The sequence below is a fragment of the Bufo bufo genome, chromosome 7, assembly GCF_905171765.1.
Source record: "Bufo bufo chromosome 7, aBufBuf1.1, whole genome shotgun sequence".
Taxonomy (NCBI): Eukaryota; Metazoa; Chordata; class Amphibia; order Anura; family Bufonidae; genus Bufo; species Bufo bufo.
In genome coordinates, this window is record NC_053395.1 from 101,359,630 (window position 1) to 101,372,749 (window position 13,120).

The 13,120-nt window shown below is 45.7% G+C and overlaps 1 protein-coding gene across 2 annotated transcripts in view; it reads left to right on the forward strand.

Moving 5' to 3' along the window:
• The window catches only part of PGAP1 (post-GPI attachment to proteins inositol deacylase 1), a 1,296,519-nt gene that overhangs the window by 704,297 nt on the left and 579,102 nt on the right, over positions 1-13,120 (forward strand). For both annotated transcript variants that reach the window (XM_040441657.1, XM_040441658.1), the window contains exons 15-16: positions 970-1,043; positions 1,127-1,178. In XM_040441657.1, coding sequence (XP_040297591.1) covers positions 970-1,043; positions 1,127-1,178 — 126 coding nt within the window. The remainder of the gene's footprint in view (positions 1-969; positions 1,044-1,126; positions 1,179-13,120) is intronic.

The window sequence follows — 13,120 nt, forward strand, 5'->3', positions numbered from 1 at the left end:
GCCCTATTTCAACTTTTCACTGTGTATTCAATTGCCACTTAATTCCACTTTTTTTTTTCCCTGTACTGCCTATTTTTACCTGTGCTTAAAATAGGGTTGCTAGGCATGGTCCATCTATCTGTTGATAGACGGAGCACGCAGAAGCAGCTGCGTGCAGGCTTACATTACTGACAGCCAGGGACTGTAAGTAAATGATTAAAGCTAGGTCCTCCCCAGCAGATGATAACAGTGCCTGAGCTGTGTGCACTTCTCCCTGTCCCTGCGCTTGGCAGACGCTCCCTCACTCAGCAGAGCTGAAGAATGCAGAGTTGGAGCAGCGCACACCAGGGAAGGGAGATCTGCCATCTGCTCAGTGTATAAATGAAAGCAACATGTGGTAAGAGGACCCCTTTGTGCTGCAGGAGATTAACCCTTTAGGGGGGAGGGCTCTGGTTACTGACACTTTTGGGGGGCTATTGTTACTGGCTAAAGCATGTGAGGAGCTCAATGCATTGTGGGTAGTGAGGGCAGGCGGGATTAGCCTCGGGGTGAGGGCAGTTGCGGCCATCTTAACTGAATAGTGAAATTGAAGTTTTATGCAGACTGGTTGCTAAGGGCTGAGTCTTATAAAATATGGGGTAAGTCAGTCTAATAGTAACTGATTCTGGAATATCATGTTATTAGTAACTACATATATGAAAATTGAAATTAGGGTCTAAACGTGACAGTTATCCTTTAAAGATTGATTGCAGGCAATTCATTGTTTAAAATATTTCATACATAAGTCAAACTTTTAATTTTTTTTTTGTATTTCACATAAGACAGACTATTTTAGTTATGTAAAATGGTGTTCACTAATGCCAATTTAGCTCCGGAACTACTTTCTGGCACAAATATAATCATCTCATATGATGCAGGTTCAGATTTGTGTAGTTGAGTTTAAATGTTATTTCGGATTGGTGTAATTGTTATTAAATATTATTATTTCAGGACTGTCATTAAGTCACATCAAGATTAATTCTCCTGGACTCATTAATGTTTTAAATCTTCAAGGGTTCAATAAGGTACAGTAAGTAATGTAGTTATTGGACATATTTTGAGAAATAATTTTATTGCACGTTATCATTCCAATTTTAATTTCTTGCAGATATACCAGGCTTTTAACATCATAATCAAGAGAAATTGTACTCAATCAATAGGCAAGTAAAGTACAAAAATAAATATTTTCATGTTGGTTTCATTTTCTAAACCTAATTGTAATAGAAATGGAAATTTTATTAAGCTTTATGGATTCTACCAGATTTTCAAGCTTTGTGCACTAATGGGGAACAATAAAATGAAATGTTGGAGCATGCTGCTTCATTAGAATTGTTGCTGCATGTTTCAGCACAAAAAACCTGTGTTTGAATCTAAGGCTGGGTTTCCACGTGGAAAAGCTGTGATGCAGCAACCACAAACTAATCTTTTCACGCTAGTCAATATCAGAACAAATTTGAAGGTAATGTCTCCCTTAAAGGGTTTCTATCACTTCATATGACATAATTAGCTGGCAGACACTAGCGATCTGCTAGTGTCTGCTCTGGCCAACCATCCTACTATAATCACTTGTGGGGCAGCGGTTTTGCTAAAAAACTAACTTTTATAAATATGCTAATGAGCCTCTAGGTGCTATGTGGGCGTCATTAGCACCTAGAGGCTCCGTCTACCTTCATACACAGCGGCCGCCCAGCACGTCCCTCCAGCCCGCCCATGTCCTCCTCCGTGTGACGCAGCGGCCGAATTCTCGCGCATGCGCCGTGCGCGGCTGTATTCGGCGCATTAGAGATGTCTGAGCTCGGAGCGGTCAGACATTCAATGCGCATGCGCCGAATACAGCCGCGCACGGCGCATGCGCGAGAATTCGTCCGCTGCGTCACACGGAGGAGGACATGGGCGGGCTGGAGGGACGTGCTGGGCGGCCGCTGTGTATGAAGGTAGACGGAGCCTCTAGGTGCTAATGACGCCCACATAGCACCTAGAGGCTCATTAGCATATTTATAAAAGTTAGTTTTTTAGCAAAACCGTTGCCCCGCAAGTGATTATAGTAGGATGGTTGGCCAGAGCAGACACTAGCAGATCGCTAGTGTCTGCCAGCTAATTATGTCATATGAAGTGATAGAAACCCTTTAAAGGGGCACTAAAGCCCTAAAAAAAATTAATGTATAAAAATGACCCATGGTCAGTTACAAAAAAAATACTGATATTTGAACAGACTTATGAAAATCAATGAGTGCATGTGCTGTCCGCAGAAAACGTTGACAGCACATGTTGGTGAAAACCAGAAATGTGAATTTCCCAGAATGTTTTTTTTGTTTTTTGTAGAATATTCCTATACAATGTAAGCAGTATAGAGGGAAAAGATTAGCCACAACACTAATCTCACGTTTCATTTGTTGTTAGTTTGTACAAAGCCTGAGTAGAACCTTTTATCCAGAGCGCATTATTTCAAACCCTGCTGGTGGATGTGACTTAAGGACCAGCGCCGTACATGTACGGCGGTCTGATCAGCTGGGTGCAGAAGCTGCGCCCACCCGATCAGCGGCATGGACCCAGCAATCACTGACAGCCACCCCGCTTCTGCAAACGCCGGAACCCGGTGAAATCATCGATGCCGGCGTATCAACCCCTTGTATGCTGCGGTCAAAGCTGACCGCGGCATGCAGAGGGTTCGCAGATGGTATGGCTGCCCACCGCTTCCCCATCAGGTCCCTGTGCTGCAGTGGCGGGGACCCGATGGCAGAGAAGGCAGCAAGGCATTGATGTTTGCCTTCTACGGAAGCCTGTAAGATCCACTGCAGAGGGGGTCAGACTCCAAAAGTTGAAATCCCAGAGTGGGACAAAAAAAAAGTAAAAAACATTTTTAGGTAAAAAAAAAATAAAAAAAATCCCAAAATAAAACACATAAAAAAACAGACATATTGGGTATTGCCGCTAGTGTTGGGCTAGAATATTTGTATCGCGAATATTGCCAATTCGAGATTTTGCAGTGTCATTACTGTGCTCTGTGCTTTACTGTTTAATTACATTACATAGTTAGATAGCTTATATACACTGCTCAAAAAAATAAAGGGAACACTTAAACAACACAATGTAACTCCAAGTCAATCACACTTCTGTGAAATCAAACTGTCCACTTAGGAAGCAACACTGAGTGACAATCAATTTCACATGCTGGAGTAACAAGTTTAAGGGGCACACCAAATAATATACGGAGTGCAGGGGGCGGTGAAAACAAGCATGAGACAATAAAACCTAACCCAAGAGAGGGTCATAAGAACCACCCCATAAATGCACATCCGACAATAGGGCACTATCAAAAATATATAAAGTTTATTAGACACACCAACAGACACATAAAAAAATTGTATACAATTAGAACAAAGTGCGGTATGCAATCAATATTATATAACCAGCACATACAGGTCCACTGAGTTGCCCCACCATAGGCACATACAATAAAAACCAGCATATAACAATATCAATGTGGAACATAGGGAAAATGTAACATAAGGTAAGACCTCTGAAAATACAAACAGACGTGAATAGGGTCAAAATGAAAGAGCCAAACCTACATGAACAGCTGGTGCAGTGGACCTGGAAAAGTGAGAAAGCACCCAACGCGTATCGCCGGAGCAATCCGGCTTCCTCAGGGGAAGCTGTTGTGCAAATGGGATAGACAACAGGTGGAAATTATAGGCAATTAGCAAGACACCCCCAATAAAGGAGTGGTTCTGCAGGTGGTGACCACAGACCTCTTAGTTCCTATGCTTCCTGGCTGATGTTTTGGTCACTTTTGAATGCTGGCGGTGCTTTCACTCTAGTGGTAGCATGAGACGGAGTCTACAACCCACACAAGTGGCTCAGGTAGTGCAGCTTATCCAGGATGGCACATCAATGCGAGCTGTGGCAAGAAGGTTTGCTGTGTCTGTCAGCGTAGTGTCCAGAGCATGGAGGCGCTACCAGGAGACAGGCCAGTACATCAGGAGACGTGGAGGAGGCCATAGGAGGGCAACAACCCAGCAGCAGGACTGCTACCTCCGCCTTTGTGCAAGGAGGAACAGGAGGAGCACTGCCAGAACCCTGCAAAATGACCTCCAGCAGGCCACAAATGTGCATGTGTCTGCTCAAACGGTCAGAAACAGACTCCATGAAGGTGATATGAGGGCCCGACGTCCACAGGTGGGGGTTGTGCTTACAGCCCAACACCGTGCAGGACGTTTGGCATTTGCCAGAGAACACCAAGATTGGCAAATTCGGCACTGGTGCCCTGTGCTCTTCACAAATGAAAGCAGGTTCACACTGAGCACATGTGACAGACGTGACAGAGTCTGGAGACGCCGTGGAGAACGTTCTGCTGCCTGCAACATCCTCCAGCATGACCGGTTTGGCATTGGGTCAGTAATGGTGTGGGGTGGCATTTCTTTGGAGGGCCGCACAGCCTTCCATGTGCTCGCCAGAGGTAGCCTGACTGCCATTAGGTAACGAGATGAGATCCTCAGACCCCTTGTGAGACCATATGCTAGTGCGGTTGGCACTGGGTTCCTCCTAATGCAAGACAATGCTAGACCTCATCTGGCTGGAGTGTGTCAGCAGTTCCTGCAAGACGAAGGCATTGATGCTATGGACTGGCCCGCCCGTTCCCCAGACCTGAATCCAATTGAGCACATTTGGGACATAATGTCTCGCTCTATCCACCAACGTCACGTTACACCACAGACTGTCCAGGAGTTGACAGATGCTTTAGTCCAGGTCTGGGAGGAGATCCCTCAGGAGACCGTCTGCCACCTCATCAGGAGCATGCACAGGCGTTGTAGTGAGGTCATACAGGCACGTGGAGGCCACACACACTACTGAGCCTCATTTTGACTTGTTTTAAGGACATTACATCAAAGTTGGATCAGCCTGTAGTGTGTTTTTCCACTTTAATTTTGAGTGTGACTCCAAATCCAGACCTCCATGGGTTGAAAAATTTGATTTCCATTTTTTTATTTTTGTGTGATTTTGTTGTCAGCACATTCAACTATGTAAAGAACAAAGTATTTCAGAAGAATATTTAATTAATTCAGATCTAGGATGTGTTATTTTTGTGTTCCCTTTATTTTTTTGAGCAGTGTATATAATACAGATAGTTAGTGGGAGATAGTATAGGTTAGATAGTGATATAATGTAGCTGATAGGTTCCAGTGCAGGGTGTTAGGTAGTTCTGCTACTTAGTGCACCAATCAGTAATATGTAGTCAGACCTGCTAAAATGTGAAGTTGCACGTATTGCACAAAAATATGCGCATCATTAATTGCCAATTTGCGCAATCGCAAATATATTGGAGCACTCTTTCTGCATATAAAGCTATTGTAATGTTCTTCCGTGCAAACCATTTTCTCCAGTCTCGGAAAACTTCTAGCAACTTGAAAAATGGAGCAAGTGACCCATCTGTGTTGCACGCACAATATGCACATATTACATTGCCGATTTTTGCAATCAAGAAAAAAATCGTGATTTCTTAAATTCGCTAATATATGACGAATATTTGCCCAAATATTCGCAAAATATCGCAAATTCGAATATTGCCCCTGCCACTCATCACTAATTGTCGCATCTGTAACGACTGGCTCTATAAAAATATCACATGATCCACCCCCTCACCTGAACGCAGTAGAAAAAATAAAATAAAAACTGTGCTAAAACAATAATTTTTTTGTCACCTTACATCACAAAAAGTGCAACACCAAGCGATCAAAATGGCGTATGCCCCCCAAAATAGTACCAATCAAACTCATCCCGCAAAAAATGAGCCCCTACATAAAACAGTTGGGCAAAAAAATAAAAAAAACTATGACTCTTTTAGAATCTGGAGACACTAAAACATGATATTTTTTTTGTTTCAAAAATGCTTTTATTGTGTTAAAAGTGAAAAAAAAGTAGACATATGAGGTATTGCCATGTTTCCAGCAATCAGGTCTATTAACCCCTTCACACATTTGTACGTTACTGTACGTCCAAATTGCAAGTGACTTATTGCATTTGGACGTACAGTGACTTCCAAACTGCTTATCGGGGCTGTGACACTAAAGTGTCCACTCTATCCTCTGCAGACTAACCAATCGGAGCGCAGCACTGTAAAAAATGCCGGTTTCAGGCTGCCATCTTCACTCTGGAGATCACAGCCTGAAATAGGGTAAGTGTGCAGCGTTGCCCCCTGATGATTTCTGTGCCCCCTGGAGTGCCCGCTCAGTGCCCCAAGATGCTGCCATTTCCCCCTTCCCCCTGCTTCTCTGTGCCGGCTGTGGTGGCAGCGGCTCAGGAACGGAGCTGCCGCCATCAGCAGAGAGTGTTAGCTGGAATTTACAACTAACACTCTGCTGCAACAGCCGAAATCGGTGCTGGCACCGATCTTAGACGTTTAACTCCATAGATGCAGCTACTGACCACGGCATCTATGGGGTTAACTGGGGTTAATTGACTTGCCAGCACCGATTTTGGCTGTTGCAGCAGAGTGTTAGCTGAAAGTTACAGCTAACACTTTCTGCTGATGGCGGCAGCTCCGTTCCTGAGCAGCTTGGGCCCGATCGTTACTATTGCAAAGGTGTTCAGGCTCCCATGTATCTAAGGCTGATTATACCCTGAGGGTCTGATCAGCCTAAGGCTAAGTTCACACGAACGTGTGTGATCTGTGGCCGTATTGCGGGCCGCAATACACGGCCACAGTTCCGTGTGAATTCCGCATCACGGATGCGGACCCATTCACTTCAATGGGTCCGCTAATCCGGAATCGCGGAACGGCCGCACGGGACGGGACCCCTCGGAAGCACTATGGAGTGCCTCCGTGGGGTTACGTCCCGTACTTCCGTTCCGCTAAAAGATAGAACAAGTCCTATCTTTTAGCGGATCGGCCGGATCGCGGACCCATTAAAGTGAATGGGTCCGCGATCCGATGCGGCTGACCTACGGCTGGCGATCGTGCATTGCGGCCCGCTATTTGCGGGCCACAGCACAGGCACGGGTCACACACGTTCGTGTGAACTTGACCTTAGGGCTCATGCACACGACCGTTTGGATTTTTCAGTGTTTTGCGGGCCGTTTTTAACGGATCCGTTTTTTGTTTCAGTAGTGTTTCCGGTTCCATTCCGTTTTTCCATCATGTTTTTCTGTATGGCATATACAGTATACAGTAATTACATAGAAATTGGGCTGGGTATAAAATTTCCAATAGATGGTTCCGCAAATACGGAACGGATACGGAAGACATACGAAGTACATTCCACATGTGTTCCGTTTTTTTTTGCGGACCCATTGACTTGAATGAAGCCACGGAATGTGATTAGCGGGCAATAATAGGACATGTTCTATCTTTGAATGGAACGGAAATACGGAAACGGAATGCACACGAAGACATTTCAGGTTTTTTTTGCTGACCCATTAAAAGTACCGCATAGTGAACGCAAAAAACATTAATGTGCATGAGCCCTCACCTGAGCGTTCGCGATGGAGCGCTCTGTATGCGCGATTGTACCGGCGTTTACAATCGCGCATACAGAGACAAGCGAACGCCCATTGTCGCGCGTTCCCGAAAGTCTATGTATGGGAACGCGCGACAAAACGCCCCAAAGAAGCTCAAGAACTTTTTTGAGCGTCGGGCGTTTTACAGCGCGATCGTACGTGCTGTAAAACACCCAGGTGAGAACCATTCCCATAGGGAAGCATTGGTTTCTCCTTGTTGAGCGTTTTACAGCGCGTAGGAACGCGCTGTAAAACGCGCAAGTGTGAACTTAGGGTCAGTGTAAGTGTAGCACTGACTATACAGTGCATTGCAAGAAATGACTATTGGAATGCACTGTATAGTGATCAGGCCTACTGGATCTTCAAGATCCAGATGGGTCTTCATAAATAAGTTTTTTTTAAAAAGGCCCAAAAAAGTAAAAAAAAAAGGAAATAAAAATAAATTGTCTTTTCTCATATTCGTTCATTTAGGGAAAAAAAATGAAATAAATAAAAAATACTACTCATAATTGGTATCGCCGCGTCCGTAACGACCTGATCTATCAAAGTATCATATTATGAATCCCGCACGGTGCCGTAAAAAATAATGTCGAAAAAATGACGTAATTGCTGTTTTTGTCACCTTATGTCCACAAAAAAAAAATAACAAGTGATCAAAAAGACATATGTACCCCAAAAATGATACCAATAGAAACTACAGCTTGTCTCGCAAAAAAACAAGCCTCTATACAGCTACATTGGTGAAAACATAAAAATGTTTTGGACTTTAGTATATGGCGATGCAAAATCTAATTTATTTTTAACACATAAGGGATTTTATGCTGAAAAAGTAGTAAAACATAAAATAAACTATATAAATTTGGTATCGCCATAACCGTATAAACCCACAGAATAAAATAATCATATAATATGTACCACATGAGAAACACCATAAAAAATAAAAATAAAAAACACTGACAGAATTAACAATTAGGCCTCATGCACACGACCGTTGTGTGCACCCGTGGCCGTTGTGCCGTTTTCCGTTTTTTTTCGCGGACCCATTGACTTTCAATGGGTCCGTGGAAAAATCGGAAAATGCACCGTTTGGCAGCCGCATCCGTGAGCCGTGTTTCCTGGCCGTGAAAAAAATATGACCTGTCCTATTTTTTTCACGGCCAACGGTTCACGGACCCATTCAAGTCAATGGGTCCGTGAAATAACACGGATGCACACAAGATTGGCATCCGTGTCCGTGATCCGTGGCCGTAGGTTAGTTTTTATACAGACGGATCCGAAGATCCGTCTGCATAAAAGCTTTTTCAAAGCTGAGTTTTCACTTCGTGAAAACTCAGAACCGACAGTATATTCTAACACAGAAGCGTTCCCATGGTGATGGGGACGCTTCTAGTTAGAATACACTACAAACTGTGTAAAAGACTGCCCCCTGCTGCCTGGCAGCACCCGATCTCTTACAGGGGGCCGTGATCAGCACAATTAACCCCTTCAGGTGCGGCACCTGAAAGGGTTAATTGTACTATCATATCCCCCTGTAAAAGATCAGGGCTGCCAGGCAGCAGGGGGCAGACCTCCCCCCCCCCCTCCCCAGTTTGAATATCATTGATGGCCAGTGCGGCCTCCCCCCCCCTCCCTCTATTGTAATAATTCGTTGGTGGCACAGTGTGCGCCCCCCCCCCTCCCTCCCTCTATTGTAATAATTCGTTGGCGGCACAGTGTGCGCCCCCCCCCCTCCCTCCCTCTGTTGTAATAATTCGTTGGTGGCACAGTGTGCGCCCCCCATCGGCCCCCCCTCCCTCTATAGCATTAGCAACATTGGTGGCCAGTGTGCGGCCTCCCATCTCCCCCCCCCCCCCCATCATTGGTGGCAGCGGAGTTCCGATCGGAGTCCCAGTTTAATCGCTGGGGCTCCGATCGGTAACCATGGCAACCGGGACGCTACTACAGTCCTGGTTGCCATGGTTACTTAGCAATAGTACAATAGTAGAAGATTCATACTTACCTGCTGCTGGCTGCTGCTGCGATGTTCGTGTCCGGCCGGGAGCTCCACCTACTGGTAAGTGACAGGGTCTGTGCGGCGCATTGCTAAATGAACTGTCACTTACCAGTAGGAGGAGCTCCCGGCCGGACACGAACATCGAGCTCACAGGTAAGTATGAATCTTTAACTATTGTACTATTGCTAGTAACCCGCTGCCACCAATGATCGGGGGAGGGGGGGGGGGGGGGAGATGGGAGGCCGCACACTGGCCACCAATGTTGTTAATGCTATAGAGGGAGGGGGGGCCGATGGGGGGCGCACACTGTGCCACCAACGATTTTTTACAATAGAGGGAGGAAGGGGGGGGGCGCACACTGTGCCACCAACGATTTATTACAATAGAGGGAGGAAGGGGGGGGGCGGGGGGGCGCACACTGTGCCACCAACGATTTATTACAATAGAGGGAGGAAGGGGGGGGCGGGGGGGGGCACACTGTGCCACCAACGATTTATTACAATAGAGGGAGGAAGGGGGGGGGGGGCCGCACTGGCCACCAATGATATTCAAACTGGGGATGGGGGGTCTGCCCCCTGCTGCCTGGCAGCCCTGATCTCTTACAGGGGGATATGATAGTACAATTAACCCCTTCAGGTGCGGCACTTGAGGGGTTAATTGTGCTGATCACGGCCCCCTGTAAGAGATCGGATGCTGCTAGGCAGCAGGGGGCAGTCATGTACACAGTTTGTAGTATATTCTAACTAGAAGCGTCCCCATCACCATGGGAACGCCTCTGTGTTAGAATATACTGTCGGAAATGAGGTTTCACGATCTAACTCATATCCGACAGTATATTCTAACATAGAGGCGTTCCCATGGTGATGGGGACGCTTCAAGTTAAAATATACCATCGGATTGGAGAAAACTCCCATCCTATGGTATATTAACTCCTGACTTTACATTGAAAGTCAATGGGGACGGATCCGTTTGAAATGGCACCATATTGTGTCAACGTCAAACGGATCCGTCCCCATTGACTTGCATTGTAATTCAGGACGGATCCGTTTGGCTCCGCACGGCCAGGCGGACACCAAAACGACTTTTTTTTCATGTCCGTGGATCCTCCAAAAATCAAGGAAGACCCACGGACGAAAAAACGGTCACGGATCACGGGAAAACGGAACCCCGTTTTGCGGACCGCAAAAAAATACGGTCGTGTGCATGAGGCCTTATCAGGGGGAGAAAACAGAACTGGATCGCACATCCACAGTGCTATGCTTTGATCTAATTAAACTCGCTTCTCAGCACCATTTTAAAGTGTTCAGCCCCCCATACTGCATGCTGTACCAGAGGTATTAGTGTACATTTTGATCAAAAGGCATAAGCCCACTCACCACGCCAAGATCTCCTCTTCGAGTGGGACCTACTCTGACAAAAAGGCGCAGCACCATGCGGTGACAAATCGGCACTGCCCTAGTAGGCGGCAGGACCCAGGAGTCAAACAGCAACCCTGCTGTCCGACAATGCCACCCATGGCACTAGGTCCCACCAACCTACCAGCACAGCGCCACAAAAACAAAGGCCACCACGCAGTACTGCACCATGTGAACAGTTGTCTAACACAACATGTCCATTGCTATCAGGAGCTTCAGGTCAATGACCACTTTATGCGAACTACTGTGATTAAAACCACCTGTGCCGAATGGGAGGAGTGCTGATACCAGTAATAAAGAAGAAAAAGTCAAATAACAATTATTAGGGGGAGAAAACAGAACTGGATCACACATCCACAGTGCTATGCTTTGATCTAATTAAACTCGCTTTTCAGCGCCATTTTAAAGTGTACAGCCCCCCCATACTGCATGCTGTACCAGAGGCATTAGTGTACATTTTGATCAAAAGGCATAAGCCCACTCACCACGCCAAGGTCGCCTCTTTGAGTGGAACCTACTCTGACAAAAAGGCGCAGCACAATGCGGTGACAAAGCTGCACTGCCCTAGTAGGCGGCGGGACCCAGCATTCAAACAGCAACCCTGCTGTCCCTTTTTGTCAGAGTAGGTCCCACTCAAAGAGGTGACCTTGGCGTGGTGAGTGGGCTTATGCCTTTTGATCAAAATGTACACTAATGCCTCTGGTACAGCATGCAGTATGGGGGGCTGTACACTTTAAAATGGCGCTGAGAAGCGAGTTTAATTAGATCAAAGCATAGCACTGTGGATGTGTGATCCAGTTCTGTTTTCTCCCCCTGATAACTGACAGAATTAACATTTTGCCCTCTTCACTCCACAAAAAATTGCATAATAAGTGATCAAAAAGACATATGTAAACAAAAAGGATACCAATAAAAACTACAGCCTGTCCCGCAAAAAACAAGCCATCACACTACATTGGTGAAAAAAGAAAAATGGTATGCGCCCTAAACTAATTTCAGCAAATTCCATGTTAGAAAATCCAGATGCCGCTCCTTCCCTTCTGAGTGCTGGCGTATCCCAAAACAGCGGTTTATGATCACATATAGGGTGTTACCGTATTCTGGAAAAAATGCATAACAAATTGTGGGGTGCACTTTCTCCTGTTACCCCCTTGTGAAAATGAAAAATTTGGGGCTAAGGCAACTTTATATTGGAAATAAAAGTTAATTTTTCATTTTTACAGCCATGTGTTTCTAAATTTTATGAAGCGGTTGTTGGGTCAAAGCATTCAGTTCACCCCTAGATTTATTCCTTGAGGAGTGTAGTTTCCAAAATGGGGTCACTTTTTGGGATTTTTGGGGTCTCTTCAAATGTGACATGCCACCTGAAAACAATACCAGCAAAATCTGCCCTCGTTTAACCATACTGCGCTCCTTTCCCTCTGCACCCTGCCATGCGCCCATACTGCAGGTTACAACCACATATGCGGTGTTTTATGTAAACTGCCGAATCAGGGTAATAAATATTGAGGTTTCTTTGACTTTTAACCCTTGCTGTGTCACAGGAAAATTGGATTTAAAGGGAACCTGTCATCAACTTTATGCTGACCGTACTGATTGCAGCATAAATTAGTGACAGAAATGCTGATTTCAGCGGTGTGTCACTCATGAACTAATAGTATAGCATGTAGCGGAGCTGTGTGTGTACAGGGTGCATGCAGCAGTGTAGCATGTAGCAGAGCAAGAAGTCTGGTAAGGACTTGGTGACACGATTCTTTTAACTAATAAACTCTCAGACAATTATCTGAGTCCCTGCAATAACTATACATTGTAATTACATCACAGTCTGCTCCACTGCATTCACTGCAGCAGAGCTGTGTTTGCCAGGAGCGAGTCCATCCTGACCTTCGGTTCACTTGAGAGCCGACTCAGCAAGTGAACCGAAGATTCGATGAGCTGAGCATGCGCATTGATCTTCGGTTTACTTGCTTCTGCCGGCTCAGGAAGTGAACCGAAGATCCGATTCATGAATCAGTTCTTTTGAATGAACTGATTCAAATGAACCGATTCATGAAAAAGATCCGAACTTCCCATCTCTAGTCCCTGGCAGGCGAGCATAGCTTCCTCTTCCTCTGCTCAGGGAGCCCGGTGACGTCACTGGCAGTCTAGGTAATTATGCAGAGAGGTTGGAGGGGCGGTAACTTGTCCGGCCGGCATC